The following is a 21,034-nucleotide window of genomic DNA, read 5'->3' on the forward strand; positions in this document are numbered from 1 at the left end:
GTTCATGAATAATTCTTGGCACCCAGTTGTTGGAACTGTTTGGGAAAGATTTGGAGCATGCTAGAGAAGGTATGTCACTGGGGGCCAGGTTCGATGTTTAAAAAGATTACTGTGATTAACAGTGATCCCTCTCCTTTCCTCTCCTCTCCTCCCCTCCCCTCCTCTTCTCCTCTTCTCCTCTCCTCTCCCCTCTCCCCTCCCCCCCCTCTCTCTCCTCTCTCCTCTCTCCTCTCCCCCCCCTCCTTTGTGATGTAAAAACTCAGCTGTTCCTTCACTCCATCATTATGAACTGAAACCATCAGCCAAATCAAATACTTCCTTTTGTAAGCTGCCATGGTTGTTTCATCACAGCAATAGAACAGTAACCGCACTTGTCTTCCATTCCTGCTGTGTACTTTTACGGCCTTACAAACAAATATTTTAACTTGAGTTACAGCCCATATATTTTTCTTCTTGGGCTAATTTCTTTTTTCATCTGTTCTTGCACACTGCTGTATTTATCAAAGCTCAGTTCACCTTTTATCCTCTTGCTTTGATAAAATTTGTTTTTCCTGATCAACAACATAAAAATCAAACTCCCTCATGGGATTTTCCATGATGCTAGTCCCAGGAAATAGTGCATGCAAACCTCTTTGTTTCCTTCACTAACATAGTTTTTAAAATGAAACCATATTAAATTCCCTTTAATAAACTAAATGTAAGCTTATTTTTTCCATGAAATATTGCAAAATATGTGATTAGAAACACTTAGAAATAAATGTTTACTATGTTATCACGTTTAAAATCTTATGTAGTTTCTAATTCAAAATGACTTTCTAATAAAAACAAGACATCAATAAATAGTGGTCTCTAAAACCTTTCAAAATATGAACAGATAAAATTTAATATAATTGCTTCCTCAATTTTTTTTTCTTTTTAAATGTTTTTCATTGTTTGTTTGCTTGCTTGCTTACTTAATGTGGGAGAGTGGATGTGTAGGGGTGTGGAATTGTGCACAAAAGCCAGAAGACTTACAGGACTCAGCTTTCTCCTTCTACCATGAGGGTCCAGGGACTGAACTCAGATTATCAGGGGTCTTGACAAGCGATTCACTTGCTGATCCTCCCCAAAGTCTTTTTTCTAATAAACGGCTAAACTTTCATGCATAAGAACTGGTGAGATCACTGTGAATATCGTTTGCAATGAATAAGTTGGTGAGATCTATTGTACAACCCAATGTATATGTATACAATATTCTAATCATAAAAGTTTGTCAGGAAACACTATAAGCTATTCAATCAAAAATTTTAAAAAGGCTAAGTATGGGCGGTAATATATATGCTTACTATCTTAACATACTTATGCCAGTATGTACATATTTCAAGGCATTGTACATGATCGTATACCACGTTACTATTGTAAACAATCTTTAAACGGATGCTCACATTTTCTAAAAATGAAGCAAGCCCTGGGGTTTCTTAATGATAAAATACTAAAAATGGATAACAGCCACACAGCTTTGTCCCTTTCAAACTGAAGCTAGGGGAAAATGGTACAGAGTCCCCGGGACCCACATAAAAGCCCAGGCACAGTTGTGCATGTCTGAAATTCTAACATTGGGGGTAGAAGGGCAGCAATGGAGGAAACCAGAAGTTCGCAGACAGTCAGTTCAGACAGTCAAGGAGATCCAGGTTCAGAAAAAGACTGTCTCAAAACTAGATAGATAGATAGATAGATAGATAGATAGATAGATAGATAGATAGATAGATAGATAGATACAGACAGATAAGGTGATAAGCAATAAAGAGTGACAAGTGATGCTGACCTAAAGATTGCACACACGCACACACACGTAGCACATGCACACACACACACACACACACACACACGAGTCCCACATGCACCTAGAACACACAGGAAAAGAGGGAAAGAAGGGATGAAGGAAATGAGTGAACACAACGTGAGTGTCCAGTTCAGACAGAAAAGCTAATCGTGGCTACCAACCCAAGATGCTTCTAATAAGAAAGGTCTAGCACCTAAAAACACAAACAAACAAAAAACGCCATCACTATCACAACAACCAAGACAGACGGCTACTGCTGACTGCAGTAAGACTATGCATGGTACTCCCTGAACACAACAGCTCTCCTTTAAGCTTACCTCTTTCGGTTGCCCAAAATCCAACTGATCTAAAATCAGCTGCAGTTTTCCTTGGCAGAATTTGTAACTCTGGAAGACAATTAATAGAACATAGAGTTATTTATTAGACTTCCGGAAGGACCATGTAAATGACTGTGTTAACCTTACTTCAGGCACACTATGGGCTCTAAACAAGACAAAGGTGATCTATTTAGATTTGCAGAAACGTGTAACTTTTGTTTCCAGTGGTTTTGTAATCAGAACTGAAATTTCCCTATAGAATACTGACACTTCCTGTATATGAGTCTGTTGTTGAGCTACCACACTGTACAGAACATTTTAAGACTCAAAAGAGATTTGAAAAAAAAAAACACATCATATACCCAGAAATGTGATATGATTAAACCAAAAATACCACACAGCAAACAGTACAAAGTCAGGAACAGCATAGCTGTCACAGCCGCACAGCTGTCACCCTCCCGTCTCACAGCCACACTGATGTCACCTCCTTTGTCACAGCCGCACTGATGTCACCCTCCCGTGTTACCCTCTTCTTCAGACTCTCCTTTGCCTTTGTATTGGTGAAAAAATCCTGAAGTAAAACCCTCCATCTGGAAAAAGGTTTATAATACACCGACAGGCTTCCCCAGAGCTCTGCCCACTTAGCACTTAGACCTCAGCTCAAGCAGGTTCTGGAAGAAGCATTCCCTGATGACACGGTGGTGATCTATCTGCAATAGCCACCACCCTCTACACTACCTCTCTGTGACGGCATGACATCATTGCTGGCAGTTCAGAAACTGCTACAATCCTTCCTCCCTCTCTTCACCAGGATTTCCTGAGCTCAGCCTAATGTCTGACTGAGGGTCTCGGTATGTTTCCATTAGAAGCCTCTTAATAACTGGTCTAGCCTAAGACCCATGCCACAAGAGTAAACCCACCCCTGCCACTCCCTGGAGCATCAGGACCACAGGCTGGCTGTTCCAAAGACCTGGGATAGAACCAAACATGATTGGAGAAGAAAATAATGTCAGTGTAATGATGCCTAATGATACTCTGCTACACTCATAGAGTGGTGTCTAGCCCAATACACATCTATTAAATGAGAGTTCATAGTCAATTAATTCCACTGTATCTGTCCTCCTCGATTCTACCTGCATTTGTCTTTTTCCCACTTTATGAAGTATATTAGAAAAAAAACAAAACCTGGGACTAGAGGTGAAGGTCGGTAGCACAGCCCTTTCCTATCATGTGCAAGGCTCTGGATTCAGTCTTTAACACTACATGTGCAAGTACACACGAGTGTACACACACAAGCACATACGCATACACAAAAGCATACAAAGAAAAAAAGGAAAAGGCATAACATAGTTTAAATCTGTTCCCAACTCTATCAAATTTCTTTGTCTTCCTAAACACAGCCATGTTTCTCCTGAAAAAAATGCTTTTAAATATTATACAACTCTTTGTTATAGCATTCATAATATGTCTAGTGCCTGACTTAAAGCTGACCTGCACTATATTAAGCTCTGTATTTTGTATTATGTCTTATCATTGGATGGATATAAATAGCCACAGAGACTCACTAGAATGTACTTAACCAACCCATGTGAAATGTCTGCTACAGTACATAAGCGCTGGGTTTTCGGTGGTTCTATATATTCCCTGGATGAAAACCCCTGAGGGTATTAAAGCAGTACCTGTGGGCTGATCTGCAAAGGACCACATGGATCTGTTGTTGGTAACAGGTATGACCGTAACAACGTAAGAAGCTTCCAAGAGGAATTAAGATGTGTTTGTATGTGCTAAAGCAGAAACTGAACAAATCATTTCTGAGCATAGCATAAAGGAGAAAAGCAAGAACAAAAGATGGTCAAAACTCTTGGTCTACAAAGGCCAACAGTGTTTAGGCTTTGTCCTAGCTTTTACTGTCAATTTGACACAACCACAATGAGAGTCATCTCAGAAGAGGTAACTCTGAGGAGCTGCCTCCATCAGATTCGCCAATGGGCATGTCTATGAAATATTTTCTTAATTGATCATTGGTATGAAAGGACCCAGCCTGCTGTGGGTATCACTAGCTTCACGGAGGTACCTGTAGACACAAATCTATAGAGAATTTTCTTACTTAGAAATAGATGCGGGGGTGACTGGCCCATTGTGGGCACTGTCACCTCGGGGCAGGTGGCCCTGAGTTGAATATGAAAATAGGCTGAGCAAGCCATGAAGAGCAGGCTAGTAAAGAGCATTGTCCCATGGCTTTGCCTTCAGCTCCTACCTCCAGGTTCCTGCCCTGGTTTCCCTCCCTGATACAGTATGACTTGAGAGCTGCGAACTGAATCAAGGCCTTTCTTCCCCAGATTGCTTTGGGTCCCGGTGTTTCATCACAGGAAGGGAAAGCATAACCAGGGCACCGGCAAAACACTCACCCACACTAAGTAAAAATAAATATATCGTTTTTAAAAAATTCAAAAAGAAAACTGAGACACAGAAGAGGTTAAGAGCCAAGGTCTTAGCTCACCGATGGCACGGCCATTGATTATTTCAGGACAGACTGACTTAGTTCAGGACAGATTCTGAATGAATGAGGCTCACCTGGAGCAGTTTCTATGAGTACCTCTAAAATTTTTGATATGTGCATCTACTTATAATTAAACCAGAAATACAGAATAAGGTAATTTCAAAACAAAGAAAAATGGTTTTTTTGGTTATTTTTGTTTTTTAAAGAGAAAGGATTTATTTGGATCACAGTTCTAGGATGCAGTTTATCATTGCAGGGAAGTCAAGGCAACAGGCACTTTGAGCAATTGGTCATATTTTATCCATAGTCAGGAACAGAGAGCAATGCATTAGTACACACAGCATACTTTCTTCACTCTTATACAGCTCAGAATGAACTAGTTAAATGTTTATTTTATTTAGAAGTGTGCATGTGCATGTGTGTGTGTGCATGTAAGTGAACGTGAGAAAAAAATGTTTTGATGTTTTCAGATTTTAAGCTTATTCTAAAATTTCCTAGCTGTTTTAGTTATAATGACTAAAACAAAGAAAATGCACTTTCCTTTAAAAGTGCAAAATTTAATAAAGTCTGTCTATTAATAACTCAAGCTATGAGGACGCACTTAAGTATGCATAAAAAGAAATATTAACATGGCTAATCAAAGTAATTACTTTATTTGTCTGGAAACAAATTGTTTCAAGGGAATAATACCAAAACAAGCAAACAGGCAAACACAAGCTCACACCTGCCCTACCCAGGTTTTCTCCCAAACTATCTATTTTTCTCAGGCTGGACAATAATATTACTCTCATTCGTAAAAATTTCACCTACAGTCCCCTTTCATATTTATATTTTTATAAATAATAAGTCTATATTTTTAAGATTTTAGGCTGCTGCTTTTCTCTCCTTACCAAACAATTAGAAAAAGGAAAAATGAACTCATCAACCAGAGCGGCCAAAGCTGGTGGAATCTGCCACAGGTCAGTTGTGCTACGACTGACCTTGCTGCTTTGACAGCTGAAAACTGTGGTCCCCATGCCACCGTGGAATCCTCTCCAGAACACTGCAAAGTCTGGAGGATTCCAGAAGGTGCCAAAAAATGAGTTAAACTCAAGATATTAAAACTTGAGGAATTGTGGCAAAATAATAATAATATATTAGGAGAGCTGAAAGCGCACATTCTGAAAAACAGAAGAACAGCTGTATTCCCAGTATAGGCAAAAGGAACACAACAAAATTCTAACTGGAAGAACATAAATCCTAGAACTATTGCCAGGACGGGAAAATAATCCATTCCCTTGCCTTTCCCAGTTCCTAGAGCCTGTCTGGTTTCCTAACCACGTCCTACTTCATCTTCAAGCCAGCAGTCACATGGGCCCAACCCTGGCGGCCTGTATGTTCAGCCACTTGTGCTTTTCTTACATAAACCCCTGTGATTTCCCAGGCCCAGTGAACCCAAGTCATTTCTCCACATGAAAACCCTTAACTTAATAGTTTATCAGTAACGGGGGCTGGAGAGAAGGCTCAGCAGTTAAGAGCACTGGCTCATCTTCCAAAGGTCCCATGTTCAATTCCCAGAGCCCACAGAGCCATTCACAACTGTCTGTAACTCCAGTTCCAGGGGCTTTGGCATCCTCACAGAGAAATGCAGGCAGGCCATACCCCAATGGACATAAAATAAATAAATCTTTAAAAAAATAATATCCATAAAGTCCTATTTGCCCAGATCCCATGTTCACAAGTTCTAAGGATTAGCACATGGACACATTAGAGAGGGCAATTACGCTGCCTTCCACATTCACCAAGTGATGGCTCATCACCAAGAGTAAGCTCTTGTAAAACAAAGGAGAAAAAGCCTTAAACAGGTAACAATGAAATAGCGTGTCAGAGCAATGGATGACAATTACTATGGCGCACCTTCTTCATATAAAGTACGCCTCCTGAGGTTGGTTTCCTTTGGAATATAAGAAGACAGCTAGCCCATTACAGAGCAGTGTAATACTGGTTCTGCACTATGTTAAATGATGGGGGTAGCAGAAAGAAAGAACATTAACTGTAAAATATTAATTTAATTGGGAGGAGCATTCCAATTTCCCAGTTCGAAATGGCCCAACACCAAACTCTTACATTGTTTTGTCCAAAATTATAGTTCAAAACTATTATAAGTGATTCATTCTTCAGTATCTTTAAATCTACATTTACTATTAATAATCTCCCGTTTTTCAATAATAGATTAAAATTCCAGATACAATCAAGTTACAGTACTTAAAATAATGAAAAAATAAAGACTATTCCACTCACAAAAAATTGCAACATCAAAAGTATAGTACAATCACCAGAATGAATAAGTGACCTAGAGAATGTAGGGGCTTCATGACTAAAATTAAGTGCAAAATTAAACACACATAAACTCACCCAATCAATGAGTGAGTTAATAGACCAAATAGACAGTTCTCAGTAAAAGAAATATAAATGGCCACTAAGCATTTAAGACAATGTTCAACATTCTTATCTATCAGGAAAATGTAATTTAAAAATGCTTTGAGCCAGAGTCTGGTTAACCCCAGTTGGAATGGCTACCATCAAGAAAACAAATGGTTTTATAGGGAAAGAGATCATTTACACAGCTGGTAGAAACGTAAATGAATGCAATCACTATGAAAATCAATACGGATTTGAGTTGAGGTTCCTCAAACAACTGAAAATAGAACTATGTGTCCCACCTATACTACTCTTAGGAATATTATGTATTCAAGAACTTTAAGTCAACATACCACAGAAATACTTTGTATCTTCGTGTGTATACATGTTAACTGTTGCTCTATTTTAATAACTAAGAAATGACTCACCTTGGACATTTATCAGAAGATGGATAACAGAAAGTAGTGTACACAATGGAATTTTATTCAGACATAAAGAATAAATAAATAATGATACTGAACTGAAAGCCTTTGTGTTAAGAGTGATAAGCCAGACTCAGAATGACAAATGCCACACTTGATTTCATTTGCAAAATCTAGATGCAAATTTGTGTGCGGGAAGGTCATGAGAGTGGAGGAGGGAAAGTAGAAGAGAAACTATTTGAGAGAAAGAGAAAGGAGGGTACGAGCAAGAGAAAGGCACAAAGGATGCTGAGGAATAGGGGTAAATAAGAACAAAGTATAATGACATGTGTATGAAAATGTCAAAATGTAACCTATTACTTTGTATGCTAACTTTACATTTTAATTATAGAAAAGAAAAATCCAGATACAGTTTTCAGCCCAGAGCAAGCAGTGATCTTGAAGTCGTCAATGAGAATGTAAGTATTTAATGGAGTTGTTACAAGGCAAAGAGTAGATCTCCTTGCTTCCACAGTGAAGAATCCGGTGTCCAGCAGCAAGCAGTGAGTGGTAACAGGAGCAGCTCTATTACAGTGAGCTAGCAGCTGTAAAGGTGAGGACCAGCTAGACTAATCAGGAGGCTGATCTACGGAGACAGATGACTTAATGGTAAATAACGTCTAACAAACAGAGCTTTGTGGTCAAATGATGAACCTCTGACCCTAGTCCCTGAGAAAAAGATACTTCTCAGTTCTGCAAAAGTCGGGAGCAAAGATCATCATTTCCTTAGTCTATTCTTGTCACTGACTGGTAATCCCTGGCATATATAAACTGGATGGACTAGAGCAGGGAGCTGCCCCAAGGCCCTCCCACTAATCTTCAACCTCACAGTCATAAAAGAGCTGATCACTGGGGAAGATTGGGGTCAGGACCCTGTCAGAGAAAAGTCTCTCTTTACTAAGCAAAGGCATACCCACACACCTCTCCAAGCTCATACCTCTGAAAGAGAGGTCTGGGATGTTCCAACACTCATACATTTGTTTCAGAAACTTCATGCATCTCACAATGTCCTCATGGACAGAGTTCACTTCCAAACCAATTAGTCTTTTCTGGAATAGTCGTATTCATTGAGTAGATGCTAGAAGGCTAGACTATTGCCTGTGGGCATCCCAAAGGAAACCACAGATCTGAAGGCATAGTTTCTTCTGAGGAATCCAAACCAAACAAAATTAAAAGACAAAAATATTTTAAATTGTGACTCTGTTCTGTCCAAACCTGAAAGATCTGTTATTCCCGTCACTAGTAATAACCAGTATTTGGGAATTAGCAGCTGATGAATTCCTCGTATTTGATTATGCTTAGTTAGGCCTAATACTTCCATTTGAGGAGTGTATTAACAATGCTTCGGTTTTTTCTTCTCCTGGGTTTCAGTATATTAAAGGGGTTCATTAACCAAGGAATATCATTAAATAGTGTGCTCCTGAGTGAACTTCACTAAAGTTTTCTGTCTTTTCATTTCTTAAGAAGCTAGGTCAAGCAATTAAGCCAACCCCGCAAAGGCAATTAACTAATTTTCTTCCCACGAGCTCATCAACAAGAAATTATCACGGCCGTAAGATGGAAAACCCCCAATCTCCATCACATCCTCTGTCACATCACACAGTCAGTCTAGAGTGTGAAGCTCACAGCTTGACACAATCTCCCCTGACCAGCGATGCAGTGGCAACTAAGCATGGCAACTCCAGGTCTGCCTGGGCTACTTCCAGTCCTTCCCGCTCAATGGTGCAATCCAAGCAGAGGCTGCTATGCATCTTCTATTCATGTTTTATCTGAACTCCTCAAGTCAGTTTTGGAAAGATGCTTATGGTCTAATTTCTAATTATACCGCTCCTTCTTTGCAGCATTAGCCCAGTCCCCAAGTCACGTTGGCAGGCAATCTGTATCCACCGCAGAGGCAGGAGCCTTCTCGCTGGTGGAGACCTGTGACAAAGGATGCAGAGCTGATCCTAAAGGCCTAGACTTGCTTTTCAGTTCTAAAAATCTCAAAAACAAAATTATTACAGGCAGACGAACAGACAGACAGCGTTCAGCCTGGATGCCTGCCAGGGGCTCCTGACACATGTCTAGCTCGTTTCCTTGTCTTCCATTTGGACTAATTTAGACTTAAGCCTATCTTTGTCCAGTTTGACTGCAGTCGAATGGCAGGTACTCCTACCTACATCCTAGTTAGAGAAAAATAAAGTCCTCTGTTGTAGTAATAGGAGCGGCGGGGCTGCGTCCCCAGCACCCCGGCCGCCTGCTAGCTTATGCCCCAAAATAACAACACACAAATTGTATTCATTTAAACACTGCTTGGCCCTTTAGCTCTAGCCCTTACTGGCTAATTCTGATATACCGATCAACCCATCTCTAATAATCTGTGAGCACCGGTCTTACCGGGAAGATTCTAGCCTACGTCCATCCTGGGTCAGAGCTTCATCGCGTGTGTCTGCCCAGGAGCCAGGAGCATGGCGTCTCTCTGAGGCGTCTGCTCCCGAGAAGAGAGCTGTTGAGTCTGAGCTCACTTCCTCTTCCTCCCAGCATTCTGTTCTGTTTACTCCACCCACCTGTGTTCTAACCTATGAGGGCCAGCCAAGCAGTTTCTTTATTTTTTTAACCAATGACCTTCCTCCATCACTCTGTCCCGGTTTCTGTTGAGGTGACAAAATATCCTGATATAAAGCAACTCGGAGAAGAAAGTGCTTTACCTTATAATTAGAGGTGACGGCCCACCATGGGTGGAAGTCACGGAAGGAGGAAGTGGAGCTGTGAGTCACAGCACACACACAGGTGGGAGCAGAAAGGACTAAGTGTACAGCTTACCTGTGCTCAGATCTGCGCCCAGATGGCTTTCTCTGCACTTACACAGTCCAGGATCCTCTGCATGCAGAATGGCACCACACACAGTGGCCTGTATCTTCTAGTATCAGCTAACATCCGTATCCAAGACAACTCTCCACAGACATACCCATAAGGCAATCTCATCTAGACAACCCCAGGTGACTCATGGCTGTGTCAAGTGGACAGTTAAAACTAACCATCACAATCTCGAACTTTTTAGTTGCTTTTTGTTTGTTTTTAGCTCCTAGGACAGGGTCTCAGTATATAAGGCGGGTGGCCTCAAACTCACAATCCCCCTGCTTCAGTCTCCACAGGGCTAGGGTTAGTTCTCTGCCCCACACCAGACTGGTTAGCCTCAAACTGCTTTACATATTAAGACTTTAAATGTGCAAAACTGACAATTCGCAGCCACTTTCAACCCAGAAATGCATAAAAATCATCAACGTTTTATCTCCACCTCTCAGTTAGTTACACTTTGATAAAAATTGACAATAAACTTCTTTGATTAATGCTTAAAGAGATTTATTTCAACCCTTATTATTGTTGTTGTTATTAATTCAAAACATAATCCTGACTAAAAATTATCTGAGATATGATTATTTATTAAACAAACAATTCTGTAAAATTTCATCGACCAAATAGATTGTTTTATGCTTTACTTTTTCTGAATCTTAAAATTGGAGAACAGAAAAAAAATGAGAAAGCATACATACAAGCTAGTGATGATTAAAGACTGTTTTAAGACAAGACTGGGAAACGAAGAGCCCACCTGATTGAAGGAGGAGTCACTGTCAGAACAATTGTCCGTGCAGCAGCTGCCACGCTCCTCCTTCTGCAGTCGCTGCTGCCTGTCCTGACTCCGGGTCTCATCTTCCTCAAACTTGTTGATCATGGTCTCTACCACCACCATCATGATATTCTTCAGGGAATGCATCATTTCCTTGTACCTTTAAATTCAATGTACACCCAATAAGTAGACTTACAACTTTTCATCTACGAAGTCATGCGATAAAATCAGCATAATTCTAAGCCAAGCTGTCCCGGTGGCACGCATTCCTGTTGTCAGCAACATACCCACATGCTCACAACATAAAGCCAGAACCCAGTTCACTTCTGTAGCTCATCTCATCTCTACCTCTTTTCTCTATCTTCCAGGACACAGATCTCTGAAGTGAGACTTAAAACTAGACATTCTCTAGATTCCCTCAGCTCTGCAAGTCTCCAGACGTCTCCACGAGAGAAAACTTATCATTTTAGAAAATGTATAATTTTATTTTTACTTTATTATTTTATGTGTATTGGTATTTGCCTCCATGTGTTTCTGTACCTATGTGTGCAGTGCCTCCAAGGAAGGAAGAGGGGGATGGGTCCCCTGGAACCAGACTGTGTTACTTAGTGAGCTCAAGGTCAGCCTGAGATGCACAAGAATACCCTACCAGAAGGAGGGAGGGACGGAGAAAAATGCTCTGATAAAAATAAAGATCTGTCCATCAGAAGCTGTTCTGGCAAGGCACAGTGGTACATCTTTAATCCCAGAATCCAAGAAGCAGAGAGAAGGATATTTCTATAAATTCAATGGCAGCCTGGCCTACAAAGGAAGTTTCAGGCCAGTCAGTGCTACATATTGAGACTCTGTCTCAAACAAACAGAAAGCTGCTCTCTCCTTTCATAGTAATTGATTAGTAGCTAAACTATACTCTCAGCATCCTTTGAAGTTAGGTATGTTGACAGGTACTTCATGACTTCTCTATTTCTTTAAAATTTACAATTTGGTGATTTAGCCAGATCCAGTGAGGTATGCCTGTTATCCAGCCCTCTAAATGGACACAGAAAGATTTAGTTCAAGTCTGCATCAAGAGAAGGTAAAAGAAGGAAGAGAAGGAAGATTAAAGAGGAAGGGAGGGAGGGGAAGTGATGTGGGACTCCCCTCTGTATGCTGTGAATACCACTGGTTAATAATGAATCTGTTTCAGCTAGTGGTTTAGCAGAGTAAAGCAAGGCGGAAAAAATAAACTGGATGCTGGGAGAAAAAAGGCGGAGTCAGAAAGATGCTGTGGAGATAGATGCCAGAGGGGAAAGACACAGAGCTGCCAGCTGGAACCTTGCCAGTAAGCCACAGCCACATGGAGACACACAGATTAATAAAGATAAGTTCACTCTAGATGTAAGAGCTAGCTAGCAATACTCTTAAGCTACTGGCCAAACAGTGGTAAATATTATCGCTTCTGTGTGATTACTTTGGGTCTAAGTGGCTGGGAATGAACGAGCAGCCTCTTACTACAGGGAAAGAAAAAGAGGAGGAGAAGAAAGAAGAAACAGCAACCACGAAAAAAGGAAGGAAAGGAATTTTGGTAATTTAATGAAGAAGTATGAAAAGTAAAACGTGAGAATTATTTAATCCAATGAACATCTGAAATTTCAATATGGACATAAATGTTTCTAATAGGAATTTTTTAAAGGACGACCATGAATTCCTCTGTAAGAACTATCATAAAAACAGACAGAAGGGAAAATAAGAGTAATAATCTTTTACAAACCTAAGTAGCTGATCATCCATATCAAAGGTTAAATTAGCCAGAATGCAACAGTAGCCACTGTAGCTTTTAGAAAACAAAGGGAAGCAGATACTATCCACACATTCCTATAATGCTTCAAGAAATATTCAAATAGGAAAATAAAAAGCTTCAAGGAAAGAAAGCCAGAATAACAATGGAAATCTGCCTAAGTGCTTCCAAACTCATTAAATAACAAGAGAGAGCCTAAAAGGAAACTCTTCCACATATCAATATTGAATAAATAAACATCAAAATGTTTAATTAGCGATATGGCTTGTACTTATTACAATAAAAATGTACTGTTGCCACATGAGCACTGAGTAACTTTTCAAGAAACTTCGAACAAAATAATACTCCATACAACTTAAAGTCTATCGTCCACAGTTCAAAAATCACAAGACAAATATTCATTAAGTCTTTTTGAATCTTGGTGGTTATTACTGTTTTAAATTTTACGCATGGATGAACTTAAGGACAACAGAGTTAAATAGCTTACAAAGAACTTTTTTGAAAGTAATTTCCTAATAGGATCATATAAAACTCTGCACTTATCACTAAAATGCTTGCGTGCCTCTATTATCTGATCAGGTTTAGCATTCTTTTTGGAATAAGCAGCTAAACACAGACTACTAGGTATTTAAATAGTGTCCAAATATGGACACAACTCCTTTATTTTTCTATAAAATAAGAAACTTTAGCCAGGTACAGTGGTGAATGTATTTAATCCCAGCACTCAGGAGGCAGAGGCAGGTGGATCTCTGTGAGTTTGAGGCCAGCCTGGTCTACAAAGAGAGTTACAGGGCAGCCAGAGCTATTACACAAAGAAACCTTATCTCAAAAAACCAAAAATTAAAAAAAGAAATTTTAACTTTATGGACTTTATTCCATATGTTAATGTCTGAACTATTTATGTCTATATATTGTCATCTTATTCCAATGAGTAACAACAATAAGTAATAGTTCTCATAAGAGAAACAGAATTCCTGTCCAGACTAATATTTTTAAGCTTAGTTTATAAATAAATTAGAATTAATTTTCTTTAATAGATAATAAATACTCAAGCAGAAATTTGATTAACTCTGATACTAGGGTTGGCAGAATATTATCTCTGATGGTTTAAAACAGAATGGCCCTCATGGGCCATTTGAATCCTTGGTCTCTAGTAGTTGTAATAAAACTACAAAAAGCAATAAAAAAGTAATTAAGACATTATTTTATTGACCTAAATTGACTTTCCATTAAATAAAATTTAACTATAACCCGTGCACATTCTTTCCATTATATATGATCTATGGCTGTTCTCATATTGTTGATAAAATATACAAGGAATAAAACCTAAAGTGTTTATTGTATGCTCCTTTATAAGAAACATTACCATCCCCTGCCATAAGGGATGATGGAGTAGGATGGTGAAAGGGACCCAGAACCCTGGACGGGAACCGTGACAGACCCACCCATGCATTCATCACTTTCATGCTCCAGGGGGAAGTTAATTTCCTTTGGGGCTTGTGTTTACATGCTTCTTTGTTATAAACATTCATTACATATTTGGACTAGTATATTTCTTCCTTGATATTTCCATACAGCCTTTTGTATATATCATAGCACAGAACACACTGAATTGAATCTGTTTCATTTCCATTTCAGAACAGTATTAAACTCTTCTCTTTACACTGTAGATTAGTGAAGGGTGGAAAACACTCCCTTCCTCTTTACAGTACACCATATTGTAGCTGCTCGCTCAATGCATGAAGACTAGCTGACATATAAAGGGAAAAGAGCTACTGCCAATGACACAGCACTTTCAACAATAGTCTGCTTTCCTTGCTAAAACTGTACTTGAGCCTAGGTACAGTAATGAAGAAAAGAAGCCTATCTCATAAGTTTGGGGGATCACAAGCTTGCATTAGTTTCTGCCCAGCTCTGGTCCATACCTCATGGTAAATAGCACACAAATCACAAGATTGCTGGAGAAAGGGATAGACAAGACCAGAAGCCAGGAGGTAGGGAGGGGACTGTTGCTTTCTAACATCTGTTTATCTCTTTCTCTATGGCAAGCATGCATGCTTGCTCTCTCACTTACTAGAACTAAACAGGGTTAAGAACTGCCTTAATCCCCGCTGAGACTCCGTTTTCAATGACCTAATTTTCTTGTATGTAGCTTCTCTTTAGGGATCTATTGCCTCCTAATTCTGCCACATTGGGGACCAAGCTCCTAACATTATTTGAGAACAAATAACATCTACAGTATTGCAATTTGTAACATAAAACAGATTCGAGTTTAATTATAACTCAACAAAATTATAATTAATTATAATCATACATTATAATTAAATAAAACACTTCAATTTTATTAACAAGTCTCTATTAAGCATCTATAATATACAAGGCACGTTCAAGGCATTAAAGATACAGAAATTAAAAAAAATAGGGTACAAATTTATCTTTGTAGATCACCCATCCTATCAATGAAATACTGAAATAAAAGAAAAAGATAGATATATATTGTATCCTTTCTTAGTGACAAAAAGATGAAAGGAAAATAAAGCAAAATAGGTAAATATGATGAAGAGAGAAAGGCTATTGGTTTAGGCAGAATAGAGAACAAAATGCCTTAAAATGAAGACAGTGAACTAAGATGCTCCCAAGTTGAATGTTAAATCAGATAATCTATGGAAAGGACACTCTACAGCAATCCAACATGAGGACAAACCTGAGAGATGTGCCTGCCTGAGTGTTTAATAAAGAGCTAGACCAATGTGGTGAGATTATGGGAAAGAAGGTGGCAAATATGTTAGGAGAGTGTGCGGAAAGCTCATGGACAGCCTTGTGAACTACCTAGAGAGCCCTGAGTTTGCTCTATAGAATGTGAGGGGTATGGCTTCGGGGTACTGTCAAGAAATCCCAATGAGGTATTAGTGTTGGAAGAGCAGCAGAAACTGGAGGGAAGTGTGCTCCTTACATCTGCCTAGCCTGCACAGGTGCTGAGATCCAAGGAAACTTCAAAAGAGGACTTATAACCTCTCCTCCTCCCATGCCAGAAATCCCAGAACACGGAGGCTGCAGGGACCAAAGGGTCCAACTCCCCCTTCTGCACACAGCACCATATGGAAGCTGCCATAGCCAGAGGGAGCTGAGACCCTCACCCATCAGATCAGGGTCGGCGGGCCAGCAATTCACTCATTTTGGTTTTTATCCTGTGCTATTTACCTTCCACTTTTGTGGATGCCTCATGATGCTTTTGCTTATACAGGGCTCTGTTGAGTTTGCAGACTCCTGCTGATGTTTCTCCACCCAGTTTATCCTGCAGATACATCTCCCAAACTCCCGCACATATTCCTACCTCTTTTCTTCTTTCTCCATCTTATCTTCTCCTCTTTTTAACTCTTAGCCAAAACCTCCCACAGCTTTAACAATCTCTAAAATCTGTGAGCCCTACCAGCATCCCAACTTTCCCTTCCTAGCTAGTTTACCCACCTCAAGGTTTTTCTTTTGAAAGGAAATCCAATAGTTAATCTTTATCTTTCTATATATCCTACTTCCCTACCAAGCATCTACAGAGGTCAGGAATCTAGAAAAATCCCTTGAGAAAGGAAGTCAAAGGGCTTGCAGGGTGAGATCTAAATTATACACACAAACATAATTATTACGCCGTACTCACTCCTTAGACTCCTGCGTTCTCTTGGTGACGTGCTGTACAACAGTGTCATAACCGGATTCCTCACCCTGGTTATCATCAGATGTGCATTTTTCCATCTCTTCTTCGATCATAGACCCCAACGTGTTACATATGTGCTGTCTAAGGTATTTCACAAATTCATAGCTGAAACAAATAGAGAAATGAAACGGAGCAAATATCAGTGCCATTGATTAACCAGAGCCAAGGAATTTAGCACACAAAGGCCTGTAACATGCGAAAATCTCTTGCCTTGTCATTAAGAAAATAAGTAACAAATGCTGGCAAGAAATCTCTAAATCTTTTGTCCTGTTTTATTGGAAAAATGTAGGTCAGGCTGGCTTCAAACTCAAAATCTTTCTTCATCAGCCTCCTCCAGCCTGGGATTATGGGTGCATACCATCATGCCAGCAAATTTTGATTCTCAGATTGACCAGTCTCCCTAGTTAAGTAAAATACCTGCCCAAATGTTTGTACCAATATTCTGAGAAAGCCACAGGTTTGCCATGGAAAAACAACAATAGAGTTTTCTTGGAAAATGGAGGTAGTAACACTAGAGAAGAGTGGAAATGTGAATGTCTTTACTTAATTTTAGTAACATTCAGAAAAAATACATACAGCTTAGAGAGAAAACCAGAAGAGGCCACTAAAGGAAGGGACAGGTTAACATCTCCTCATGACAAATCTCCATGACAGCATTACCTATATTAGTTTCTCCTCCAATGAGCACACTGTCTCCCACTTGGGTTTATTATACCTGAAATTACATATTTACTGACTCAAATGTCTCCAATGCTACCTTCTTATAAAAATGCTAACAACCAAGAAACCCAGAATCCCATATAAGTTTTTTCATATGTGGACTCATAAAAGGAAGATATAACTGCAGACCTTGGAAATATTAAGGTAACAGGATGTTAATGAAAATCTTTATGTAAATTAGTTTAAAATCTAGATAAAACTGAAAAATTCCCAAAATACACTGCTAAAATCACTGCCTTATTTACTGTTTTTGGAGCACACATGTGCCAGGGTGGTGGTGTACACCCCAGAGGCCAAGACGAGGGGGATCTCTGTTAGTTCTAGGACAGCCTCATCTACACAACAAGCTCGAGGCCAATCAGAGCTGTATAGTAAGATCCTGTCAAAACAAAAACCAAGCAAATGAGTTAGTAATAAATTTAATTTGGGGGAAGATGCCAAATTTTCTATACTGAGCTTTTTAAATAATAAACCTATGACCAAAGAGAAACCTGATTCCAAGTATGTCTAAAGAATAGTGCCATAGCCGGGCGGTGGTGGCGCACGCCTTTAATCCCAGCACTCGGTAGGCAGAGGCAGGCGGATCTCTGTGAGTTCGAGGCCAGCCTGGTCTAGAAGAGCTAGTTCCAGGACAGGAACCAAAAAGCTACAGAGAAACCCTGTCTCGAAAAAAATCAAAAAACAAAAAGAGAATAGTGCCATCCAATAATTGAGAGTAGCAGTGAGATACTATGGAAATAAGTAACAATGAAGGAAGCCATAAACACAACCATAAATTTTAAAAACTCAAGCTGGGCAGGATGGTGCATGCTCCCATCACTTAGAATGTTGAAACATAATAGTAACTTTCAGGCTAGCCTGAGCAACACACCAAGCAAGTCTCAAAATTTAGTATTAAATGCGAAACTCTACAGTGATTCTTTCTACATCTTTTAAAACTTCCCTTGTGAACCTGAGGGAATTATAAGGGACAACCCATAAAACAAGTAAACAAATAACCTTTAACACAGAGCATCAAAGGCCTGAAGGAACCCCTAATGCCCATTTTCAGAGAAACTGAACTTCAAATTATCCAAAAGTCAATAAAAGCACCATAAAATGTCTCCTGTCATTCATGAGACCCTGGGTTCCATTCCCAGCACCAGAGTGAATTAAATAGATTAGCAGACTAAAGCGACATCACAAGAAACAATGACTGTGAGACCAAATAAAATGCAAACACTGGATTTGAAAAAGCTACAACTCATCATAAACCGAGAGCCTGAAGATAGACTGTGACTGAGAGGCTTAACTTGGTGTATGGATAAACTCCAAAGAAAGGATTAGCTCTCTAAAGATATTTAAGTCTAAGGTGTGTTTACATTTTTAAAGACCATTCTGGTAGCACCTGACAACTTTCTTTTTTTCCTCCATACCTGGCATCCTGCCTCTTGTCACTGGAGTCAGGGCAATTGCATGGGCGCCCTCCTGCTCCACAGGCACCCAGAGATACTTCAGCATGGGAGCCCTTGCAGTGTTGAATGGCTAACTACAGCAGGTAATGAAGCAACAGACCAGTAAATAGGGATCTTGGGAGCCACTGCTTTTAGGTAAAGTGAAAGGAATCCCGAATTTCAGGGATTAAGATTGCTCTTTAAAGTACACGAATGGTTTACAATTGATGTAACAGCAAAGAAAAACAGGCAGAAGAAGCTCTGGAAAACGAGTTTTAAAAAAAATAAAGAAAAAATAAATTCGGCACTGGGACAACTGGTAGACAAACTGAATCACCAATTAGCTATTTTAACAAAAATCAAATGACTCTCTTTATCCGAATCATTTTCACCTTCCCTGGACCAGTGGTTTGTTTGCTTAAAAACTTAAACTCGACTTTACTTGTGGAAATTTTCGTCAGTTTCCTCCAGCCGCAAGAGGATCTCCTCTGCGCACTCCAAGGAGGGAGCGCCGGTGATTTTCTCCTTCACACTCTGGAACAGCTGCCGGAGCATCGCCTGCAGCATCACCTCATCGTCGCTGGAGAAATGGGCCATTCCGTGCAGCAGTCAAACCTCGGCACCCTCCGCGGGGTCGCCACCAACACAGGCCACCACGCACGCGCGACCCGGTCCAATCGCCGTCGGCGCGCAGCGTCGTCCCCTAGGAAACCACCGCCAGCGCCCAGGGGGCGGGGCCGAGACTGAGCAGCTCTGTCCCGTTGGAAATGAGGCTCTGGGTTTGAAGACCAGGCGTGGACTGAGGCCGGCGAGGCGATAGATGCTTGCAGTTCCGCGGTACCAGCAGAGCCCAGGCAGCCCCCGACCTTCAGGCTCCGCTGGGAGAGCCTGACGGGAACGCCCCGGCTGCGCCTGACGTCAGCTCGCCGACGCGGCGGGGGGAGGGGGGTGAATCCAGGAGGAGCCCTTTCTGAACCTCGTCCTCAGGGAGGGAAGGGAAAGAGTGGCAAGAGCTAGTCAATAAAAGCAGAGCAAAGGAAGCCGGAGTGTCATCTGGAGAGTGGATAGAATTTTTAAAATGTTCTCTTTCAACAACTAACACCTGCTGAGCGCCTGCAGCTTACCAAGCGCTGCCTACCTGAGAAGATGGCCCTTCCTAACGTGACAGAATAGAAATTAGCAATTCCCTACAGAGCAGTTAAGGGCCTTAGTACAGAATGCTAAGTAGATAAAGTTTCTGGGAGTTGGGGAGTAAGTTGCCATTAAGAGTGTGGCCATGCTCCAGAAGATGGCCCAACATTCCATGACACTATCGACTGTAGACAGCAAAAACTAAATTTGATGTGTCTGTTTGTTTTTGTTTTTTAGTAAAAAGCACTACTGGCTGCTGCCCCAGAGGGCCCAGGTTCAATTTCCAGCACCCACATGGTGGTTCACAGCCTTCTGTAAGTCCAGTTCCTGATGCCCTGTTTCTCCTCCATGGGCACTGCACATCTGTGGTTCACAAATGTACATGCATGCAAGCACTATACTCATAAAATAATTTTTAAAAGAAGGAGGGGAGTAGGGGAGATGGAGTAGCAGGGGTGAATATGATCGAATACATTGTACACATGAAATTACAAGAAAATAACAAAAATATATTTCTGTAAAAGAAAGGAATGGTGGTGGTAGTTGCTGTAGAAACCTAGGATTTCATTCATAATCCAGTGGCGAGTTTAAAAGAAACAACGTATTGGACATAAAAAGCATGGCAGCTTGAGCATATACAATATTCAGGTGCCAATAGCTACAGAACAGCCCCCAAACAATCGATGTCATTAAACTTCCCAAATCTGGTTGTAGTCTATCCTTATTCAGATTCACATCTCAGGATAGCCAGATTCACTAATTCTCCTGCCCGTGCTAGAGCATCCGGGAAAACGGACATTTCATTTCAGCTTTGGCATCATATTTGTTCAGAAAAATAGGTTCTTTGCATTTTACTATAAAAATGAGCTTTCATTTTTTTGTTCTTTAACAATTTCATATATATATATGCATCCCTATTCCCTTCTCTTATCAATACTCTTCCCACTGAAACACTTCCTTCTGTTTTGATGATTGGTGGTTTCCTATTGACCCACTGAGTTTAATTACAGTTGCCTGCATGAGTATTTGCGGGGAGGGGTTGTTTAGTGAAATATTGGTAATTTATCAGCAGCTATGCCGCTGAAGAAATTTACACCACCCCTTCAGTATGCATTTACAGCACATAGACCCTCAGTGAGGGGTAGGGCCTCCTGAGC

General features: G+C 40.4%; 1 protein-coding gene across 1 annotated transcript in view; it reads right to left on the bottom strand.

The window, feature by feature from the left end:
- The window catches only part of Tbc1d32 (TBC1 domain family member 32), a 200,535-nt gene extending 180,861 nt beyond the window's left edge, over positions 1–19,674 (bottom strand). The window contains exons 1-4 of the mRNA XM_075945999.1: positions 19,189–19,674; positions 16,537–16,698; positions 11,090–11,267; positions 2,140–2,208 (exon numbers count right to left, since the gene is read on the bottom strand). Coding sequence (XP_075802114.1) covers positions 2,140–2,208; positions 11,090–11,267; positions 16,537–16,698; positions 19,189–19,343 — 564 coding nt within the window. The 5' untranslated portion in view covers positions 19,344–19,674. The remainder of the gene's footprint in view (positions 1–2,139; positions 2,209–11,089; positions 11,268–16,536; positions 16,699–19,188) is intronic.
- Positions 19,675–21,034: the final 1,360 nt, after the last annotated feature.

The sequence above is a fragment of the Microtus pennsylvanicus genome, chromosome 1 (assembly GCF_037038515.1).
Source record: "Microtus pennsylvanicus isolate mMicPen1 chromosome 1, mMicPen1.hap1, whole genome shotgun sequence".
Classification (NCBI taxonomy): Eukaryota; Metazoa; Chordata; class Mammalia; order Rodentia; family Cricetidae; genus Microtus; species Microtus pennsylvanicus.